This window comes from Myotis yumanensis, unplaced genomic scaffold (genome assembly GCF_028538775.1).
Source record: "Myotis yumanensis isolate MYYU_CA2020_CCGP unplaced genomic scaffold, mMyoYum1.0.hap1 SCAF_5, whole genome shotgun sequence".
NCBI classification, from domain to species: domain Eukaryota; kingdom Metazoa; phylum Chordata; class Mammalia; order Chiroptera; family Vespertilionidae; genus Myotis; species Myotis yumanensis.
In genome coordinates this window covers 72,520,102-72,542,136 of record NW_027223756.1, presented here as the reverse complement: position 1 = coordinate 72,542,136, position 22,035 = coordinate 72,520,102, and the positions used below count along the sequence as shown (strand labels likewise).

At 51.6% G+C, this 22,035-nt stretch overlaps 1 protein-coding gene across 1 annotated transcript in view; it reads left to right on the top strand.

Annotated features, from left to right (window-relative positions):
- The window catches only part of BLK (BLK proto-oncogene, Src family tyrosine kinase), a 48,337-nt gene extending 26,636 nt beyond the window's left edge, over nt 1-21,701 (top strand). The window contains exons 2-13 of the mRNA XM_070415494.1: nt 2,158-2,266; nt 5,882-5,933; nt 8,074-8,167; nt 9,125-9,223; nt 10,292-10,395; nt 13,123-13,269; nt 13,704-13,856; nt 14,292-14,471; nt 15,596-15,672; nt 18,443-18,593; nt 19,796-19,927; nt 20,848-21,701. Of these exons, the coding sequence (XP_070271595.1) occupies nt 2,159-2,266; nt 5,882-5,933; nt 8,074-8,167; nt 9,125-9,223; nt 10,292-10,395; nt 13,123-13,269; nt 13,704-13,856; nt 14,292-14,471; nt 15,596-15,672; nt 18,443-18,593; nt 19,796-19,927; nt 20,848-21,053 (1,503 nt within the window). The 5' untranslated portion in view covers nt 2,158 and the 3' untranslated portion in view covers nt 21,054-21,701. The remainder of the gene's footprint in view (nt 1-2,157; nt 2,267-5,881; nt 5,934-8,073; nt 8,168-9,124; nt 9,224-10,291; nt 10,396-13,122; nt 13,270-13,703; nt 13,857-14,291; nt 14,472-15,595; nt 15,673-18,442; nt 18,594-19,795; nt 19,928-20,847) is intronic.
- Nucleotides 21,702-22,035: the final 334 nt, after the last annotated feature.

Below are 22,035 nucleotides of genomic sequence, written 5' to 3'. Positions count from 1 at the left end.
GTGTCTGAAAGATAAATTTCTGAAGAAGAAATTTAAAAAGTATTTAATGGCCTACTATTTAACAGGGCCCGAGAAACAGATGACTTATCGGCTAAGTTCTAGCCTTTAAAGAACAGATAGTCCCAATGTTATTATTACTATTCAAAACCAAAGGCAAAAAGACAGAAGGCTCCTTGGTATATGTTATGAAGTTATGAAGCCAGCATCATCTTAATGGCTAACACCTCATAGACAAATCCCACTTGGGAATATAGATTCTCATTTGAAATAAAATATTTGCAAAACCTATCCATCCATGTGTCAAAACCGCTAATGTACAGTAACCAACAGCTTCTACTCCAAAATACAAGGATGCTTTGATAACAGAAAATTTATCAACATAATTCATTACATCAACAAATTTTAAAAAGACTGTCATATTAATAGACACTAAGTAGACACCTGATAAAATTTAGTAGCTATTCCTAATATAAACCCATGATCCCTCATCCAAAATTCTGATACCCCAGTAGCTCTGAAAACTAAAATGTTGACCTGTAACTTCGCACCATATTTCGTCTGATGTTAAAGTTGATCTGAACTGACACAAAGTAACTACTTAAATACAGAAAGTGTTATTTTTTTTACAAATGTACAGTATTATATGTTCTGTAGGCAAAGCACACTCAGAAATAGTATGGATTATTTGTGGCTCTCTGTTCTATATTCAAAATTATTATAGTCTTTTCTTTTTTTAAGTTGAGTTTAAGGAGAAATACTATGAGGCATGTACTAGTACCTTTAACTCTCCGGAAAAACAGCAACCCATTACCATGTTTCATTGAATCTAAGACACCATTACTTAGAAGGCTAGCAGTTATTTTATGTATCACCGAAAGAGAAAAAAATATGCTGTAATTATAATATGAGCCATCATCAATTGTAAAACATACTCCATTTTCAGAGATACTGAAATATAAAAAAGGTGTATCTCAGAATCTATGAACTATGGTGCAGACATCCAAAGGCAATCAGGAGTCTACCAGGGACCACACGGCTGGCCAGGACTCAAGGTCCCTTCCTCTATCGATGTCCGGGTCTGGGGGAGGACCCAGGTGTGCGGCTGAGTGTGGTGGTCTGGGGTCAGCCAGGCTTCAGAGTTGCTCTGTATTGATTAATTGTTTTGATCATGAAACAGCTATTTAATGCCTCAAACCACAGTCCTGGCTGGGATAGTGCTGGGATGGTACGAACACCTGCTTACACTTTAGAGAGTTGAGAGTGGGATATGAGATAGCGCTTGTGACATTCCTGGTCCAGAGTAAGCCCTCCCTAAATAGCAGCCCCTGGGATGAGGGTGGTGGCGAGAGTGGCCAGAATCTAGGCAGTGATGGCAAACCTTTTGAGCTCGGCGTGTCAGCATTTTGAAAAACCCTAACTTTGGTGCCGTGTCACATATAGAAATTTTTTGATATTTGCAACCATAGTAAAACAAAGATTTATATTTCTGATATTTGTTTTATATATTTAAATGCCATTTAACAAAGAAAAATCAACCAAAAAAATGAGTTCGCGTGTCACCTCTGACACGCGTGTCATAGGTTCGCCATCACTGACTAGGGTGTTTCCCACACCTGTCATCCTGTGATTCCCTGATATTCCTGGAGAAGCTGCGATTGGCCTTAGACGCCTGTGCTATCTGTGTGCCCTAAATTTATGAAGTCTGACCTGAATACCTGAGTTGGCAAGGACCGTGTTGACACGCCCTAACGGGTCAAGAGAGGAAGTGTGACTTTCCCGGTGATGCGGGCAGTGGCAGGTGACAACTAAGACCCAGACCACTGGACACATTGGTCAGACTCTTTCCAGATGCCAAGACTCCTGTCCCGGGAAGTGGGATGAGGGGTGGAGTCCACTCTAGTAGTTTATAATCTCTGTGTCCCAAGTCCAGTCATTTCTCCTCTCTGGGCCAGTTCTCCCTGCTCTGGGGAAAAAAGATGGATGCAAGCTTAACCCACCAACCCCATTCTAACTTTGGGTCTGACTTTGACCTTCACCGTCCCCCACTTCCACCCCACCTCTCTAATTGGCCGCCGGGAAGAAGTTTAGGGGAGCTCTTCCGTTCAGAGGCTCTGAAGACGTGCTCACATCACCCATCTGCTGTGTGTTCTCTGACAGGATGGGAGTGGTGAGCAGCAAAAAGCAGGTCAAGGAGAAGAGTAAGGGCCAATGGAGCCCTGTGAAGGTCAGCGCCCACAGCAGAGAGCCCCCACCACTGCCACCCCTGGTGAGTGATCGCTTCTCCCAGCTGGAGAGGGAGGGGGAGGGGGGAGAGCACAGAGCACGTGTGGCTCCCTGGGGGCTGCTCCTAGTCTCTAGCAAGTCCCAGTGCCCTCTCTTGATAACCCAGGGCTCCCACAAATCAGCCCCCTCCCCCATGCCAGTGCCACCCGAGCTCATATCGGTGTTACAGATCATAAAATATTTAACCATCAGATTGCTGGAATTTAAACCTGTTAGCTGTACCTTTGAAGCAGGTTTCTTAACTCCCTTTAGCCTCAGTTTCCCCACCTGTAAAGTGGGTAGAATAAAAGTGCCTTTCTGATGGGGATGTAACAATACGCCATGTAGATACAAGTATGCAGTGCTATCATGTATTACCTTTAGCACAGACCTGTGCGTGGTTCGCCCCCAATAATTCTTAGCGAGTTTTCATTGGGCAAGGGCAGCCTTGAAGAGAAAGGAAAATCAAAGAGGTCAGCTGAGGAAAGGGTGCGGGGGAGAGTCTAGGGCAGGGGTCCTCAAACTTTTTAAACAGGGGGCCAGTTCACTGTCCCTCAGACCGTTGGAGGGCCGGACTATAGTTTAAAAAAAAACTATGAACAAATTCCTATGCACACTGCACATACCTTATTTTGAAGTAAAAAACCAAAATGGGAACAAATACAATATTTGTATTTGCATGTGGCCCGCGGGCCGTAGTTTGAGGACCCCTGGTCTAGGGCATTTAGCAATATCTGCTGCCCTCAACTCTATCCAGAAGCTCCTGGATCATTGTCCCCTTCCTGGTGTGCCAGCATTCCAAAGAGCTCACTCCCCTGGGACAAGGCAACCTAAGAGGGGAGGGTGCCTATGCTCACCTCCCCCACAGGCCCTCGAGTGTTCATGGAGCCTGTCCCAAAGTTCTGGTTTGTTTACAAAGTAGTTAGCTCCCTTTGATGCTACTGGTTCCTAAAGATGCATTTTTAAAAAAATATATTTTATTGATTTTTTACAGAGAGGAGGGGAGAGAGATAGAGAGTTAGAAACATCGATGAGAGAGAAACATCGATCAGCTGCCTCCTGCACGTCTCCCACTGGGGATGTGCCCGCAACCCAGGTACATGCCCTTGACCGGAATCGAACCTGGGACCTTTCAGTCCGCAGGCTGACGCTCTATCCACTGAGCCAAACCGGTTTTGGCGAGATGCATTTTTAGATGACTGTCTGTGTCCCCCCATCTGGCCACCTACCCCCTTTTTATTTGGGGCAATTGGAAGTCATGCCTGGACTCCTCTTTCCTGCTCTCCACCCCCCCACCCCCACCCCTGCCAGGCACATCCAACTAGTCATCACTTCATCCCAACTGTGACCAAATGGGAGTGGTGACTGCTATTCCCATTTCTTAGGTAAACCAGGCATCTTATCGGTGTCCCAACTTAGTGCAGGGCTTGGCATGTAACAATGAAATGTTTGTTGAATAAATGAATGATCAAAGGGCCATAGATTAATTATTGATTTATCCGACTGAGAAAATTACTCAATAGGACTTAGATTCAATAACTTCTTCAGAGTTATATGCTAATAAGTAGTAGAACCTGGACTGTTTTTAGCTTTTAAAAAGTCACATAATACATATCAATTATGAAAAAATTTATAAGTACTCATATCCCACTAGCCAGTGATACCCGGAGTTAGCATTGCAGAGGTCCTGCCTCCAGACCCTTTTCTTCTTTTAATTCTTTATTGTTTAGAGTATTACATACGTCTCCCTTTCCCCCCCCATTGACCTCTCCCCAGCCATTCCAACCCCCCAGCACGTGCCCTCACCCCAGACTCCTTTCTTGTGTGCTATTTATGTGTTTCTATTTTCAGTGGAACCGTAATACTATACATACCATTTTGCAAATTGCTCCTTCAAATTTGTGTTTAATAAATACCAAAAAAAGATTATTGGTAACAGATTGAAAGCAGGAGAATAAAATGAACACTTAGTGCAGCCCCTCCCATCCTCAGAATTAGAAAGTGACCCATCGCGCGGAAGGCCTCTGCTGTCCCCCAGTCTGTCCCCCTCGCCCAGGCCCCACTATTCTGATGTGCTTACTCCTTAGCTTTGCTTCTTCTGTAGCATCCTATAGGCATATATTCCTAAACACTATTTAATTTAATTTTGCATGTTGTGAACTTTAAATCTAATGAGTCCAACAGCATGGATTCTTCTGAGACGTGGGTTTCAAATCTGTGTTTTTCATTGGGAGCATCATCCATGTGGATGCCTGTAGCTATAGCTCCTCAGCTGCCACCGCTGTGTAGGATTGATTGCATGCATATGCCCCAATTTATCTATTCTTTGGTCATTTGGTCATGTAATTATTATTATTATTATTATTATTATTATTAGTGTTTCTGCTGGGAGCAATGTTGCACATGTTTCCTGGTGCACATATGCAAAAGTTTCTCTACAGGGTATATTCGTAGGAATATATTAAGTTAAGTTTTAAGGAAATACATTTTTTTTTTATTTATTTTTTTTATTTTTCGCTTAAAGTATTACAAAGGGTATTACATAAGTATCCTTCCCCCCCCCCCTTGACAAACCCCTACCCTCCCTTACCCCCCAGTGTCTTATGTCCATTAGTTATGCTTATATGCATGCATACAAGTCCTTCGGTTGATCTCTTACTCCCCTCCCTCCTGCCCCCCAACTCTCTCTGGCCTTCCCACTGCAGTTTGACAATCAGTTTGAGGCAGCTCTGCCTCTGTATCTATTATTGTTCAAAAGTTTGTAATGGTCTTTATTATCCATGAATGAGTGAGATCATGTGGTATTTTTCCTTCATTGACTGGCTTGTTTCACTTAGCATAATGCTCTCCAGTTCCATCCATGATGTTGCAAATGGTAGGAGTTCCTTCTTTTTAACAGCAGCATAGTATTCCATCGTGTAGATGTACCACAGTTTTCTAATCCATTCATCTACTGATGGGCACTTAGGCTGTTTCCAGATCTTAGCTATGGTGAATTGTGCTGCTATGAACATCTGGGTGCATATATCCTTTCTGATTGGTGTTTCTGGTTTCTTGGGATATATTCCTAGGAGTGGGATCACAGGGTCAAATGGGAGTTCCATTTCCAATTTTTTGAGGAACCTCCATACTGCCTTCCATAGTGGCTGCACCAGTCTGCATTCCCACCAGCAGTGCACAAGTGTAAGGAAATACATTTTTTAAAATATATTTTTATTGATATCAGAGAGAAAGGGAGATGGAGAGATAGAAACATCAATGATGAGAGAGATACATTTTAAAAATAATTTTTCTTAAGAAAATTCATCATTTAATGGCAGAGGCAGGATTTTAAGCCAGGTGATGGGGTGTCCCCCCCTCCCCCGACCACCACATCCATTCCACAGCTGCCTCTTGAAAAGTTGGGCATCCCTACATACTGCTCCTCTAAATGTATATATAAGGTCTGGGCAAAGATGGCAGGTGATCCGGGGCTTATTCGAGATGGCACTGGTACCTGTGCAAACTCCTGTGCCAACAGGGCAGCTCCCACACTCACAGCAGCCTCACCCACCGCCCTGCAGGCCCTGCCCAGCCACGGGCCTTGAACTAACGCAGAGGGCATGTGTTTCTGCTCCAGGTCCTGTTTAACCACCTGGCTCCTGCACCTCACAACACACACCCGGATCAAGGTAAGAAGGGGCTGCTTTGGAAGCTGAGGCTCCTCAGGCCTCCTCCCCAGGCCCCGGATTTATGCAGTTAGAACAGGGGCTCAGTCAGGACAGCTTCCTGGAGAGGAAGTGCCTGGGCCCCTAGAGTCTTAGGGGAGACGGCTAGGGGAGGCTGAGGGAGGAGCCTGTGGCCCAGCTCTGACCCACCCTCGCCTGCCCTTGGGGGCCTCTCCGGCAGCCAGGCACCGGTTCCTTTAATGTGCCTCGGTGGGTGTTTGTAAAGGACTTTACAAACTACAGATGAGCACAAGACAAGAGTTACAGTGAACACAAACAGCACCACGAAACCCAGGCTTTCAAAGATCTAACTCCCAATCTCAGAGGGTGAGGACCACGGTTCTGAGTCCTCCTTCCCAGCCCTCAGTTTGTTGCTGTTTGAATTACCACCCTGTTCCTCACTTTCGAAAGTCCCCTGCTGACCTTCTAACCCAGGGGTGGGCAAACTTTTTGACTCGAGGGCCACAATGGGTTCTTAAACTAGACCGGAGGGCCGGAACAAAAGCATGGATGGAGTGTTTGTGTGAACTAATATAAATTCAAAGTAAACATCATTACATAAAAGGGTACGATCTTTTTTTTTTTTTTAGTTTTATTCATTTCAAACAGGCCGGATCCGGCCCGCGGGCCGTAGTTTGCCCAAAGCTGTTCTAACCACTCACTACACCCTCCCGCGCCCATCTCCACTTGCACTTCGGTGGGCGGGACTACAGAGGTGACATAGCAAATCACCTCGAGGGCCTTCCTGAGTCAGGGGCTCAGACCTCAGGAGGGTCTCACTCTGAAGTGGCGTACGGGAGAGCAGAATGCTGGCCTGGGCCTACGCCATTCATTCACTCACGCACACAGAAGGCACTGAGCAAACAGGACCCAGAGCTGGCTCTGTCCAGGGACTGGGAAAGCTGTATAAGACGTGGCTCCTCTCTGCAAGAACTCAGCATCTGTCAGACTCACGAGCCAGGTGTTGGAGCCGGGGTAGTGACCTCACCTGGTGTCCCTCATCCTCTTGGAGATCACAATTAATTAGCATCGTAGGGCCACCCTCCGCTTCCTGCCAGAGGGGTCAAATTTCCAGAAAGAAAGTCTAGGTCAGCGGTTCTCAACCTGTGGGTCGCGACCCCTTTGGCGATCGAACGACCCTTTCACAGGGGTCACCTAAGACCATCCTGCATATCAGATATTTACATTACGATTCATAACAGTGGCAACATTACAGTGATGAAGTAGCAACGAAAATAATTTTATGGTTGGGTCACAACATGAGGAACTGTATTTAAAGGGCCAGAAGGTTGAGAACCACTGGTCTAGGTGAAGGAAATAAACTAACTGCTTTTGGTACAGGAATTTGAATCTCAGAACCAGAGGGGCCTCTGTCATCTCCTCCAACCCCTTCTTCCCAACATGGGAAGGTGACCAGCCCAAGGTCACGCCAAGCATTAGAGACATCACTCTCCGGGAAGCTGTGTGGTCTCCAGGTGACCTTTTCCAGGTGGGCCTTGGCTCCTCACAGCTGTGCAGAAAAGCCCTCATCAGTTGAGAGATGCCATGCAAGCTCTGGAGCCCTCTCTCCACCTCCGTCCTAGGGACCACCAGCAAGCAGGGGGCTGCCAGCCAGAAGCACCATGATGGGACCTGGGCATGCCTGCAGGTCCATGTTCTAAGACCACTGCTCCCTTTGGAGCAGAGGCTGGAAGGGACAGGTGGGGACGGGAAGAGAGGAGAAGCTCACATGCCTCCAGGAGATAAGGGATCAGCCAACACTGGTTTCCAGGCTTGGGTCTTTGGCCATCAGGTCCACGCTGCTGATCTCCCTAAATGCTGGGCTACCCAGTCCCTTACACACTAGCCCCGTCTAGGCCTGAGGGGGTCCAGAAAGGAAGTCACGGTGGGCTCAGAGGGGCAGTATGCCCTTGTTCCCAGCAGCAAGCTCAGGAGGCCAGTCTGCCAGACAGAAATGTCTTCCGCATCAGTGAGTGAGAAGGCTCACCATGGCTTCCCCTCTATCCTTACCTTTTCCTGACCCTCTTAGTAGCCAGAAGGTGCTCACAACACAGGCTTATGCCATGGGCCTAAGCGGTGGCCATGTCTTCCTTGTTCCCCCTAGAAGAGCATTTCGTGGTGGCGCTGTATGACTACGTGGCACTGAATGACCGTGACCTGCAGATGCTGAAAGGGGAGAAGCTGCAGATCCTAAAAGAGTAAGTTTCCAGGATGCTGTAAGTCTCCAGGATGCTGTCTCGTGGTCAGAGGCCTCTGCAGCTCCCTATCAGAGCAGGACTCCCACCCATCCGCCCATCTGCCTTATTCCACCCCACCATGCTCTCTTTAGCTGCCTCCAGAATATTCTCTCCACTGCCCAACCCCAGGCCCAGGTACCCAGCATCTTCTTTAACTTGACCCAACTGTCTTTCTTCCATCTGCCTTTCCAAAGTCTTGCTGCTGAGGGGGTTTCCTGCTCCGCTGTCAAAATCCTACTCTTCCTTCAAAACCCACTTCTAATGCCACCTCCTCCTGACTCCCACAGTGTTCGCCTAGTCGCTCCATCACAGCGTTGTGTTGGAGTCAGTTGTGTCAATATTTGTCTCGCACGGGATTCTACTTATGAAATCGGCTGTGGTTTATTCCCACTGTTCCTTCTCAGAGACTCCTCCAGAATCTGATCTCAAACATCTGATTGTCCTGAGGGCCTGCTTTGTTCTTGATGTTCTGCAATGACCTTGAGCTAGCAGCATGCAAACCCTGACCTGTTGGCCATCCCTGGGCCGCCCGTTCCTCCTGTCACCAGCAGCCCTCCTGTGTTGTCTTTCCTGTCCAGTCCCAACTCACTCACTATGTTCTAAAGACGTCCACTAATCAAGAGGAAGGCTACTCACTGTGAGACAGGGGCCCCGGTGGGTTGGTCAGGCTGTCTAGACCAACTGTCCCCTGGAGGCTGTGCATCCCCCCTCTCCCCTGGGCCAGGAGCACCATGAGTTTGAAATAGCCCAGGTAGTTCCACGTCATTGAGCAGCTTACGTGAGCTCCCTCTCATCTGTCAGGCTGTCTGCCTCTGTGGGTCCTCTGCCTCCCTGTGAGTCCCAGGGGGCTGAGAGCTGCTGCAGAGAGGCACCCGTCTGAGCCACTCTCTCATTTTTGTTGTTTCCTTCTTCCCTTAGGTCTGGAGACTGGTGGTTGGCCAAGTCTCTCATCACGGGAAGAGAAGGCTACGTGCCTAGCAACTTTGTGGCCCGAGTAGAGACCCTGGAAGTGGAAAAGTAAGTGGACAGACGGAAGGCCCCTCAAAGCAGAGGCATGTCCCCTGCTTCTGCCGTGCAGGGTGTGGCCAGACAGTGGCTAAAAAGTAAGCCTGTGTGAGCCCAGCAGGAGGGAGCAGGAAAGGGACAGGGAGCTGGAACTCCTGGAAAAGGCTTGACGATGTTTCAATTGCTGCACGATCCTGAAAGAGTCGCTCCTCTGTGAGCACCTCACTCCCCCATATGAGAACCGACCTTTCCTGGCTCACCTGGACTGAAACGTCCCCGTGTCCCACGGCCTTGCAAGCTAACAAGGAGGCACTGGATGGGCTCACACTCCCCAGTGCCTCCCGGGGCTGGGGCCTGGGGCACTCCCAGGGTGGTGGCTCATTCAGAATTGGATTATCAAGGAGCAGCATCCTCATGAGCCCCTGGAAGGTCGGCTGTGGGCTTCAGCCATTCATTCACTCACACAGAGGGCATTGAGCAAACAGGACCCAGGGCCCGGCTCTGTCCAGGGACTGGGGAAGCTGTAAAATGAGAAATACGTGGCTCCTCATGTCAAACTCAGGAGCAAAGCATAGGAACCGGGTTAGTGGTCCCACCTGGTGTCCCTCGTGCAGCGATGGTAGGTCGCCCTTGGAAGGGTTCCTTGTCTGGCACTCCCGGCCCTGGCCCGGCCTGGGAACAGCATGCACTCCCACGCTGACCAGTCCCTGCGCAGGGGGCCATGGTGGGAATCAGACTCTGAGAATCTACTTCAGAGACCGACTGCAAGGAGAGTGTGCTCTGAGAGTAGGCGGCTGGGCGCCTTTTCCCCGAGTGAAGTTAACAAAGGGCACCCATATAATGGTTTTGTTTCACTTCGAGAAAACAGTAAGTCCAGGAGTGGGAAGAAAGGGGAGGACGACACCAAGGGGCATGCGTGGATCAAGCTGGGAGGAGCGCTAGCTCAGGGTGGACCTGGGAACAGGAACACAAATTTTATTTCTTGGGGGCAGAGGCACAGCTTAGGAGGGAGGTTTGGAGAAGAATGATCCGAGGAGCGTGGCCACTCTCTGAGGCTCGCCTGCCTTTGACCTTTTCCAGGTGGTTCTTTAGATCAATTAGCCGGAAAGATGCCGAGAGGCAGCTTCTGGCTCCAATCAACAAGGTGGGCTCCTTTCTCATCAGAGAGAGCGAAACCAACAAAGGTAAGCGTGGGCAGAGCCCTTCCTTCCCTGTGTGCTCTGGGCGGCCCCCACCTGCGGCATGGCTGCTGCCGGGGCAGTGGGAGGGGAATGCCAGCCAGGAGAACCTGGCAGCCCCCAGGCCCCAGGCTCCCAGTTCAGGCTGGATTTGGTTCCCTGTGGTTGGCACGATGAGAATGGACAGAGGTTTGGCATTCAATTACACACACACACACAGCTCCATTCACGGCCTTAGATCTGCAGTGAGTGGAAACACCAGAGCAGCAGATGCTGGACACAGAGAGCTGCTTATCACACACTGTGAGGCTCAGGGGACAGCCCTCAGCCTCATGCCCCTCAAAGGGCCGGGGCTGGATTGGAGGAGAAGGGGTGCATTGATAAGTTGGGGTGCTCTGTGCAGACTTCTCTGTGCAGAATTTCCTGTAATGGACCAATGGATGCATTTAATTACACACACACACACACACACACACACACACGGTGGGGCAAACGTAGGTTTCGTTTTTCATATGGAAAATAACTAATAAATAAACATACAAGAATAAAACCTGTTTCACGCACTCACAACTGCAAACCTACGTTTGCCCCACCCTGTATGTATGTTGCCACTATTCCATTTTAATGGCAGAGCACCTATGTCCAAGAATGAAACCTATGTGTTTTGCTCCTTTTGTAGACTATTTTAAACACATACAGAAGTAGAGAGACTAGTATAATGAAACCCCTTGTACCCAACGCCCAGCTCAGCCCGTCTTATTTCATGCATATCCCCACCCACACCTATTATATTGACAGATATGTCATTTCACCCTGGGAAGGATGTTTTTCTCATTGCCTGTGGCTAAGGTGTCCCCCTCCCGACCTCGGTGTGGAGGAGGGAGGGGTTCTCTAAGGGTGGGGACCTCCTCCTTGCCCACTGTGGGAAGCTAATCCCAGATGGGCACTGGCCAGATGGAGCTGGGCTGCAGAATTATCCAAGCATCGTCACCCCCGACACATACACCTATTCATGCACGCGCACACTCACGCACATGCAACCCCTCAGAACTCCAACGCAAGATCCCTCTGTCTACATCTGTCTACAATGGCTGTAAGACAGGGTAGAAACTCAGAAGCAAGGGGACAGAGTCCTAGCTCCCTGTGGCTTCCAGGTGTCCCTTAGTGTCTCTAGCCTCAGTTTATCGGTATGTGTGTGAGCACCCCTTAGTCCAAGAACAGGTGGCCTTTCGGGGTTAAGAAATCTCTGTCTCTGGGAGCCCAGTCTGCGTGCCCAGCGCGACCCAGAGGCAGGGCAGGGGGTCTGGGTTTTGAAGCAGGAGGTGCAGATTTTGTGAACCTGAAGCTGATAGGATTTGGGCGTTCCTTTAAGAAGAATACCAAATTGTTAAAAGATAATAGCAGATCCTTGATGAGCCTGGGCAAGTGAGGGGACCCTAAGTCGTGAACTTGGGCAGTGGTTCTGGCTGGAAGAGAGCAGGTCTCCTGGGCTCATCGTGAGTTTGTGCACTCAGGGTGCAGCCAAGGAAATGGGGGAGGAATCCCTTTGTCTCGATCGGGTGGTGGGAACTCATTAGAGCCACTCTCCAATTCCTTAAATTCTGGGGCATAGTTGCACCTACTGGGCGCAAGGTGGGAGAGACAGTTTGCAGCCTGTGGTTGGGGCTGGGGTTGCAGGCATGGTGTGGGCTGTGGCCGGAGCAAGGCGCCTGATGCGACACCCACCCTCTTCGGGGTCCTTTTGCAAGGAGGTGATGAGAGAGGCACGATGGTTAAGGGAGATGGAAAGAGAGAACGAGTTTGAGATAGAGTGATGGTCTGAAAAGAAAGGAAATGCTTGCTGACAAACAGTACAGCCGAAAATCAAGCGACATGTCCCAAAAAAGAGGTGTTCAAGCCTGACATCTGGCGGGAGGGAGTGGTACTGCTCGCGGTAGGCAAGTCCTTAGTGAGGACTCCAGGGCTCCCAAGCCTGCTGCTTACCTAGCAGAGTGACCAGAGCCAAGAGACATCCCCCTTTGGGCCTCGGCTTTCTCACCTCCCAGTTAGAGTAGGGGCATGGTACCCAGAGAGGCGGTCAGAGGCATTTTTATGAAAACATCAAGTTAATGGGAAGAAGTTTTTCAACTGGAAACTCTTGCCTCCTTAACTTACTCTTAACCCCTGGCATCGGCTAGGCGTTGTCTGCAGGCAAACATTAACATAGATGACAAATCACACTGACTTGCGAGTGGATGTGAACAGAACCCCTGGGAAACAGCTGGTCATGCTCTCCTCCCTGGACAGGGGTGCTTGAGGTTGAGATTTGCTGTTGCAGGTGAGTTAGAGTCAGCCTTATCTGCCAGAATGCATCAATCAATCAGTCAACCTTTTAGTCCCTCCAACAGCTCTACATTCTCAATATTCCATGGCAAAGGGTCCCTGAGTGACCAGGTGCCCGGTCCTGCTTCCTAAGAGAACGTCCTCCCTGCTCCAGAGTTCTTGGTGCCCTGGCTGAGTTGGGGAAACTCTGGCAGGAACATCTAGAACAGAGTCGGATGGAGTTGATAGGGCAGGCTTCCAGAAACCTGAGGTTGAGATGAAGGAAAAGGCAGCCCAGGATGGAAGTGGTCAAAATGGAGAGCAGAATGCAGGGAGCTTTTCCCCAAGGCATTGAAATGAAGCCCGCAGCCCAATCCAATTCTCCCTCTTAATGCCTCTCTTCTCATGCCTGTGTGTTTATTAACCCTCCAGGTGCCTTTTCCCTGTCTGTGAAGGACGTGACCACCCAGGGGGAGGTGATCAAACACTATAAGATCCGCTCCCTGGATGAAGGGGGCTATTACGTCTCCCCCCGAATCACCTTCCCCACACTCCAGGCCTTGGTACAGCACTACTCTAGTAAGACGGGGCATGTGATGGGGGTGGAGACCTGAGCCGGGAAGCCCTTGTATCTCTTTATTGCTAAGATCTCGGGATTGAGAATCATTGGTGCTATCTTGGAGTTGACATTGTCAACATAGTGATTTAAAGTCTGTGTACTTAATCCCGTCTACTGGATCAGCATTCAACAACCTGGAGAGTAACAAATGTTTTCCTCTTAGAGAGAATCAGGTTGATGCTAGCATGCCTTGCTTTATACCAAACAATTGCAAAGAGCTGAGTGTGTGTGTGTGTGTGCGCGCATGCACATGTGTATAGGAGCACTTGGGGTGGGGGTGGGGCTAGCAACAGGTGGTACGGGACACAGCTAAGAGAGGTAAGGCTCTCCAAGAAGAGATGTGAGCCTGGCTGCTCTGGTAACCTCCAGCCCCATTTCTTCTTCTCTAACACAGAGAAAGGGGATGGCTTATGCCAGAAGCTGACTCAACCCTGTGTGAGCCTGGCTCCTCAGAACCTCTGGGCCCAGGATGAATGGGAAATCCCCCGGCAGTCTCTCAAGCTGGTCCGGAAACTTGGGTCTGGGCAGTTTGGCGAGGTCTGGATGGGTGAGTGTGTGGTATGCCGGGAGCCTCTCCCCCTGCCCTGCGTCCTGACGCACAGAAGGCTCAGGATTTGCACAGTGCATCCTGTTTCCCCAGAAAGGCTGTGAGGGAGAAGGGACAGAGGCGATGATACCCATTTCACCAATGAGGTGATGGAGGCATAGAACACTGTTCCTCAAATGCCGGAGGGAGGCTGAGACAGGCTGACATCTGGCAAGATAAGCTGACACATCCATCACCCTCAGAAGCTGTACATTCCAGCTCAGGGCCACTTCCTAAGGGGGTGGCTCTAGCCTCAACCCGCAGCCCACTTCCCAGCATCGGATGGCTCCCAAAAGCTTATGTAGGTTTTGGTTAAGAGATCACCTCTCACAGCCTCTGGGACTTCTGAATGGCTTCTTCATTCTCTCCCCCACCCCGCCCCGTCTCCCGGCTCAGGTTATTACAGAAACAATGTAAAGGTGGCCATCAAGACCCTGAAGGAGGGAACCATGTCTCCGGAGGCCTTCCTGGGCGAGGCCAACCTGATGAAAACTCTCCAGCATGAAAGGCTGGTTCGTCTCTATGCCGTAGTCACCAAGGAGCCCATCTACATCGTGACCGAGTACATGGCCAGAGGTGGTGCCCCGTGGGGGCCTGTGTCCCTCAGACAGAGGCAGGGATGGGGGAGGCTATAGGCTTAGGGGCTGAGAAGGCAGAGGCCCATCTGCTGCCATGGGTTTGCCTGGCAGGGGACCTGTGCAGGGGATCACTGAGCCGTGGGCTGAGTGGATTAGCCAACATACTGTGCGCCTAGGGTGTCCCATAGCCATAGAGGACATAGGGGAGGAACAAGACAAGTACTAGTCAGTGGCTCTCTAGAGCTGTGTCCTCCGCTCAGGAGCACTTGGAGTATGCCTTCTGTGGCCAACACTGTTTGACACCTGCTGGGGAGAACAGACCATGGCCAAGTTGAAAGAGCAGTAGGCTGGGCATCCAGAGATGGTTCTAGTCCCAGGTCTACCACTCACCAGCCATGGGACCTTTTAAAACCATATGAACATTTTACCACACGGTGAAAGGAGAGATTGGAATTGATGGTCTCTGAGGTCCCCAGTGTGGCCAAGCTCTCATGAGGCAGTGGGCCGGGGATTGGGCTTTGGCCTTTGACCTCCTTCTCACCCCTCCGGTGACACTGACCACACATTGCTTCCTGTGGATTCTAAATGTCGCCTTGAAGGGGGGCCACATTGAGCTGGGGCCCCACATTGAGCTGGGGACCCAATGGCTCCCCTGCTCACCTCTTAGCCACACCTCAGGTGAGTGTCCCTCAGGGCTTTTAGACACACCAAATCCCAGGGCCTGGGTCTCTCTATTCTGGTGCTGAGAGGCACACTTTCTACCAACAAAGGGTGAAGGGAGCGAGAAGGTCATGCCGGAATGAGCACAGAACTTAGAGTCAGAGGAGCAGGTTCTGCTCCTGGCTCCCTGGCTTGTGACCCTGAACCTGGCTGAAAACTAACCTCCTGTGAGTTGCCGGGAGCATATTAGCTGCCTCCTGGGTGCCGTGAGGACCGAGGTTGGAATTCTGCAGAGCGGAAGGCACTCTGACACTGTGGATGGATTTCTTCTCTGTGGACAAGAGTCCCACTGAGCGCCACCTGCTTCTGGCCCCGGTGGGGAGCAGCCCACACCTGGAGGAGGCTGGCCTGGCCGGGGAGGGGTCATTTGCAGAAGGGTAGCTGCAGCTTCTCTTTCCTCAGGATGCTTGCTGGATTTCCTGAAGACGGATGAAGGCAGCAGATTGTCCCTCCCAAGACTGATCGACATGTCGGCCCAGGTTTGTGAGCTGCCAAGGGCAGCGGACCTGAGTGCCAACACCCTCATGGGGGGCCGAGGCCTCCAGGTCTCTCCTCCCTGCCCTCTGGTTTAACAAAATCAACTATTTAGAGGTTGTATCTATCTGATTTAGGCTGGGCTGTGAAGGACAGAAAACCCAAAGTAATAATGGCTTGAATGTGTCAACATCCAAAGGTGGAAAGTCTGGGTGGTAGGTGGACTTGTCTCTCAAAGTCACAGGGACCCAGGTTTCTTCCATCTGCCAGGTGTCTTAGCATGTCATCGGATTGCCCAAGGTGGATGCTCACGCCTTACCATCTTGTCCTCTTCTCAGTCAGCAGGAAGAAGTAAAGGGGTTGAAAGCCCATTTTCCTCCCTAGAGAAAGCTCCCAGAAGTCACCCACTACATTGCTCTGACATCCTCCTGGCCACACCTAGCTGCAAGGGATCTTGGGAAATGTAGTCTTCATTCTGGGCAACCATGATGGGATGATGTGGGTTCTATCAATAAGGAAGAGAGGGAGAACGGATGGTGGTATGGAAAACCCAGAGAGTTTGCATGAATTCCATGTAGCATGGCAGGCAAGTGTTTTGTGGTGACCTCATTTCTTCCGCAGGAGGTGTCCACAAGCATCTTCTGAGGCGGGGGGGCGGGGAATGGAGAGGAGGCTCTTTCCTCCTCAGCGATTTTAGCTGAGGCCTCTCACTGGCAGGAAAACCCATCTGGGGGCCCCGAGTGTGCGTCTGTTAAAACTGGAACTCTCAGCAGAAAATCTGTGGTCAACCTATGAGACATGTAAATGCACACACACATCCGGCTCCAGAAAGGAAACCTCCCCTCCCCACACACCCCTCCCCACCCCGGAGGCCTTATCTGTTATTAGTATCGATGCAGGAACTGATGTCACCACACCCTTTTTCCACCGACAGGTTTGAGGAGGCTGGTGAGATGGTCTCAGAAAATTAGCTCTGGTAACCGGTTTCAAACCACATATGAGTGATAAACCCGTGGGCTCCTTTCTTTTCCTTCTCTCGCTCTCTCCTGCCTTGTATTCAATTCCTTAGTCATCCAGGGGCAAAGGATGTGAAAAGCCACCTCAGTTCACCCCCAGGTATGGCCAAGATGCTGAGGGTTAAGAAACCCAAAATCAGAACCTCCCAGGTGATCAGCTTCTAAACCATTTTCTAGTCATGCTAGTACCTCACCACGGGTGCACATGCGTGCACACACACACACACAAACACTCAAACTCAATGCCCTTCTGGGCAGGCCTTTTCCTGCTCTACAGGATGGAATGCACAGCTCCCCTCCAACCACAACCCCAGGCGCAGCCACACGGCAGCTCTCTGATGCCTTGAGAGCCTTTGCCCGGGCTCCTCTCTTCCCCAAATGCCTTTGACTCTCTTCTCACCTGGAAGAATCCTAATCAATGTTCATGACCCAAGTCAAGTGTCATTTCTAGTAAACGTTCCCTGGACAGAAAAGTGCTAGAGAGCACTTAGCTCGTATGTTCTCGTTAGCATCATGCAGGTAGATTCAAGGTAGATTCTTCTCCTTGAAAGCAGATCTGGGTCCTACTCAACCTTTTTTCTTTGTTTCTTTCTTTCTTTCTTTGGTATTTCTAGTACTACTCGATACATATTTTTTAATGGGATGAGCACTGCTAAATGCTACTCGATACTCGATACTTAGCTTTATAGTCCCCACAGTATCATACCAGTAAGTGTGTGTTGATGGAATGATTTAGCAAAGGAATGAATGAATGAATTCATTCCTTCATGGATAAATCAATACACTTGGAAACAGAAAGAGAGGTGTGATTAATCCCAGTGCTGGCTTCTTGCCGCCACAGGTCTGAGATGATTAACTGGCTTTCTATGCTCTGCCTCAGTTTCTTCATCTATCAATGGGAGTGCAGAGAATGAAGCCTGAGTGAGTTTCCTTGGCTAAAGGATACATGAGCAGCACAAACAGCTATTCCGGCCCAGTGCTGGTGACAGGGGACAGCCATGGAGTCTCCTCTTCTTTTCCTGCCTCTGTTCCATCGGGATTTGGCCCCTGCTCCCTGAGGGCCTGCCCTGAAGCGGTGCTGGGTTAGGCTCTCAGCCACCTGTCTCATTTAATGCTCACCCAACTCCATGACCTGGACACCCCTTTCCTGTGTTCCAATAAGTTCAGTGACAACTCGGGGAGCTTCAGCAACAGGCCAGGGGTCAACAACTCCAAACCAGGGCACCCTGCTCCAAAAACTGTGCTTCCAACAGGCACAGAAAATGAAACCCTCCCCCCTTCCCCTCTCCCTCCTGCCCCTTCCTTTTCTTCTCCCCTGCCCAGAGACCTCCCTTTTCTCCTGTCTTCATTCTGCTGTCTCCCTCCCCTGCGGACACCTGGAAGGAGAGGAGAGGTAGCCCCTAGCTCTGATGGCATTGTCTCTGCCTTTCTGGGCTTCGAGGGGACAAGGGTGTGTAGCTTATTCAGCTGAGGACAGTGGAAGCCTTTCTACTCCACCCAAGAACCTGCTCCTTCTCCAGCACCACCACCCTCCATGCACCTACCCAAGACAACAAACATCAAGCATTCCTTCCCTCCCCTTCCAGACTGAGAGGATGAAGGATGCTTCTACAGACAGGCTGGTGGTGAGGGTGGGCAGGGTCCTTCCTCTCCCCTGTTCCCGCAGGGGCCAAGTTCCCCTTGTAGAGCGCCCCAGATGGGCGAGGTCCTTGCATGGAGGTCCCCATGCTGCCCTTCCCTTTGTGGCGTGTTCCCCCAGATTGCCGAAGGAATGGCGTATATTGAGAAAATGAATTCAATCCACCGTGACCTCAGGGCGGCCAACATCCTGGTGTCTGAGACGTTGGGCTGCAAAATCGGTGACTTTGGCTTGGCCCGGATCATCGACAATGAATACACTGCCCAAGAGGGTGAGCAGAGACTCCCAACCACAGGGAGACCTTGCGACTTAACCTTCCCCAACTCCCAACTCCCCTTGGACTTCTCCTCATCACTACATAGCAGAGCCCTGTGTGAAGAGATCAGAGAGCTGTGGGGTTTCCACAATTCTGGCCTTACCCCCAGGTGGATCAGCTTTTCCCTAACTGTGCTCTGCAGAGCACTACTGCCCTCTGAGGAATGGCTATGTGAAGTAGGTCTGCAGATACTGCAAAGGCCATCCAGGGCTCCCTTGGTGATTTCCAAGGCATACCAGCATATTAAAGGCACTGAGAAGTCCTGCAGGAAAGCCACTGTGTACATTTGCTGCACTCCTCCAAACTGATTTGAGCCCAAAATACATTTCCACTTTATCATCTACTAACCTCCCATAGAACTAGGGTTTCAAAGGACACTTTAGAAGGCACTGCTCTCAAGTATGAGCAGCAAAACCTTATACCTGAATTAGATTTCCACAGAGCCCTTTAGCATAACTGAAGTAAAACTCCTCTTCACCAGGGGAATCGAAGGGGTCCCATACATTTATCAAGCAGGCTGGCCAGCCATATCGGCTGAGCACATTAATCAGTGGGTGCAGGAGAAGGATCAGTATGGCTCATCCCCTGAGGGACCTCAGGCTGGCTGGGGAGGTGGAGAACGCTAGGCGAGATGGGAGCAGGCCAGGTGCTGAGCCATGCCATCCGCTCTGAATGCTGATCAGATGGCAGCCATCTGCAGGGCTTTGTGGGGCAGCGGCATTTGAATCCCCTCCGCACTGTTACTCTCAGAGATACACAAATCATCATTTCCACTGTGCAGGAAAGGATTAATAGGCAGGGACAAGCTAAAGTGACTCGCCCAAGCCCTGAGTCCCTGTTATTCACAAGGCCAGGTCAGGGGGAAAGGGACACCTCTGTCCAGATGGAAACGGGGTGGTTGCCCAGGGAAGCCCCCTGGACAAAGCCCTAAAGAGGGTGACCGGGGTGACGTTTGTGTCCCTATTGTCCTTTCATGCTGTGGTTCCCCGTTGTCTGCACGCACTTGGCCATGCGTCCTAGTGAATCTCAGTGACTCTCTGGACAAATACACAAGCCCTGCAAGACGCTGTAGACTGGGAGGAACAGGAAGAGCAGGAAGTGGGGTGTGGGGTCAGTCAGCCATGGCCTCACAGAGCTGCTCATGGCTTTTCCCGCAGGGGCCAAGTTCCCCATCAAGTGGACTGCCCCGGAGGCCATCCATTTTGGGGTGTTCACCATCAAGGCGGACGTGTGGTCATTTGGCATCCTCCTGATGGAAATCGTCACATACGGGCGAGTACCCTACCCAGGTAGGCAGTTTCTTCCCGTGGCGACTCTCGGGTCCCCTGTGGTCCTGGGTGGTTGTGATGGCAGACAGCCCATCCATGTGCCGGGAGTGCCCAAATGTGTGTCAGAATGGAGTCTCGATGGTGGGGACAGTAACCAGGCATACCAGTCTGGGGGGGGGGGGGGGGCGCGGTGTTCTGCCCCCTTCTTTTTAAAAGAATATATATTTTATTGATATTTTTACAGAGACAAAGGGAGAGGGATAGAGAGTTAGAAACATCAATCAGCTGCCTCCTGCACACTCCCCACTGGGGATGTGCCCACAATCAAGGTACATGCCCTTGATTGGAATCAAACCTGGGACCCTTGAGTCTGCAGGCTGATGCTCTATCCACTGAGCCAAACCGGTTAAGGCTGTTCTGCCCCCTTCAACATCGCTCTTGTCAACAGGGCCGCGCCCCCTTGTTCCCTAGGGCTGCATCAGCCCCCAAACCTAGAAATAAGAAAAGGTCAGGGTCTGACTCTTTTACCCCCAGTTGGTTTGATCTCAGTGGAGGCCTGGGCCTTGGGAGTAGCCCCTCCCTGGTTGTAAAACCCGGGCCCCCGCCCCAGTCAGAAGGGCCTGGGGCAGCTGAACAGTCTCTCCTAATGAATGAGTGGTGCGTTCTCCCCAAACACCTGCCCAGCGAGCGAGCCATGCGCTTCGGCTGCGTGTCAGGCAATCACAGAGCCAGGTAGGGTCCCGCCCACAGAGGAACTGGCCGCACTGAGGACAAGTCCACAGCCTCATTGCCAGCGGCGCTCCGGGCAGTGAAAAGTACATAAAGGCCGGTTTCAAGGGGGCACCCGGCGGGCAGCCACGTGACCTGCGGGGGAGGAGACCGCGGTCGGTGCCTCCCGCCCCTGCCGCCCTGCAGCCGCCCCGCGTCCCCTCTGCCTCCAGGAATGAGCAACCCCGAGGTCATCCGCAGCCTGGAGCGCGGCTACCGCATGCCGCGCCCCGACTCCTGCCCGCCCGAGCTGTACCGCGGCGTCATCGCCGAGTGCTGGCGGAGCCGGCCGGAGGAGCGGCCCACCTTCGAGTTCCTGCAGTCGGTGCTGGAGGACTTCCACACGGCCACGGAGCGGCAGTACGAGCTGCAGCCCTAGCCCGGCGCCCCCACGCATCCGTGCCGCGGGCTCCGGGTCCCAGGGTCCCAGGGTCCCAGGGTCCCAGGGTCCCAGGGTCCCAGGGTCCCAGCGCCGGCGCGCACACCGTGGCCCGACCCACAGAAGTGAGGAGGCAGGTTCCCCTCGCGGCTCTGAACCGCACTGGCTGGAAAGGCAGGAGGGGACTGGCTCGCCCTTTTCAAGGATGAGGAAGCTAGGGGCGGCCTGGAGGGTGGTCCTCAGCGTGGGCTCCGAGCCGGGTCCCATTGCAGCCCCACCCTTCTCGGGCTGTGTGTCCTTGGGCAAGTTACTTAGCTTCTCTGTGCCTCTGCTTCCTCCTTTGTGCAGCAGGAAGAACTGTTATAGTACCTACCTCGTATGTTCCTCTTGGGGATTACGTGGGTTAACCGGGGAAGATGTTCAGAACAGTGCCTGGCACGCTCTTTAGTGTTTGCCATCCTATAAGGCTCCCCTGTGTGGCGCAGGGGACCGGGAGTGCCGGGCTCCCGCCTGCACGGACCGCCTCCCACCTGGGGATCCCTTGCGCCCACCCCAGAAGCGGATCTGGGTCCTCCCGGACGTGGGCGCCTTGGCTCTGGGAGGGGAGAGCACTTTGGGACTTTTCCGTAATAAAGTCACGAGATCTGAGCTTTCCCGTGTCGTTACTGGTGACATGCTTGGTCCTCGCATCCACGACCTACATGGATGCATGTAGTGGCGCCTCTAGGGACTCACGGATGAGAGTGGGTTTCCGGTGGAAACCGAGTCCCCAGCGCCAGGACAACGGCGCAGGCCCAACTGTCATTGCCTCTAAGCAGGGCCAGCAGGGGGCGCCCTCACCTCAGAAATCTTTGGCCTGCAGGTCTGAGTTAGGGGATCCTCAGCAAAGCCTCAGAGCTGACGGTTGGAACCTCGCTTCTTGGGGGCCTGCACAGAGGAGAGGAACAAGCGCCCTGGGCTCCGAGGTGCGGGGAGGGGCGGA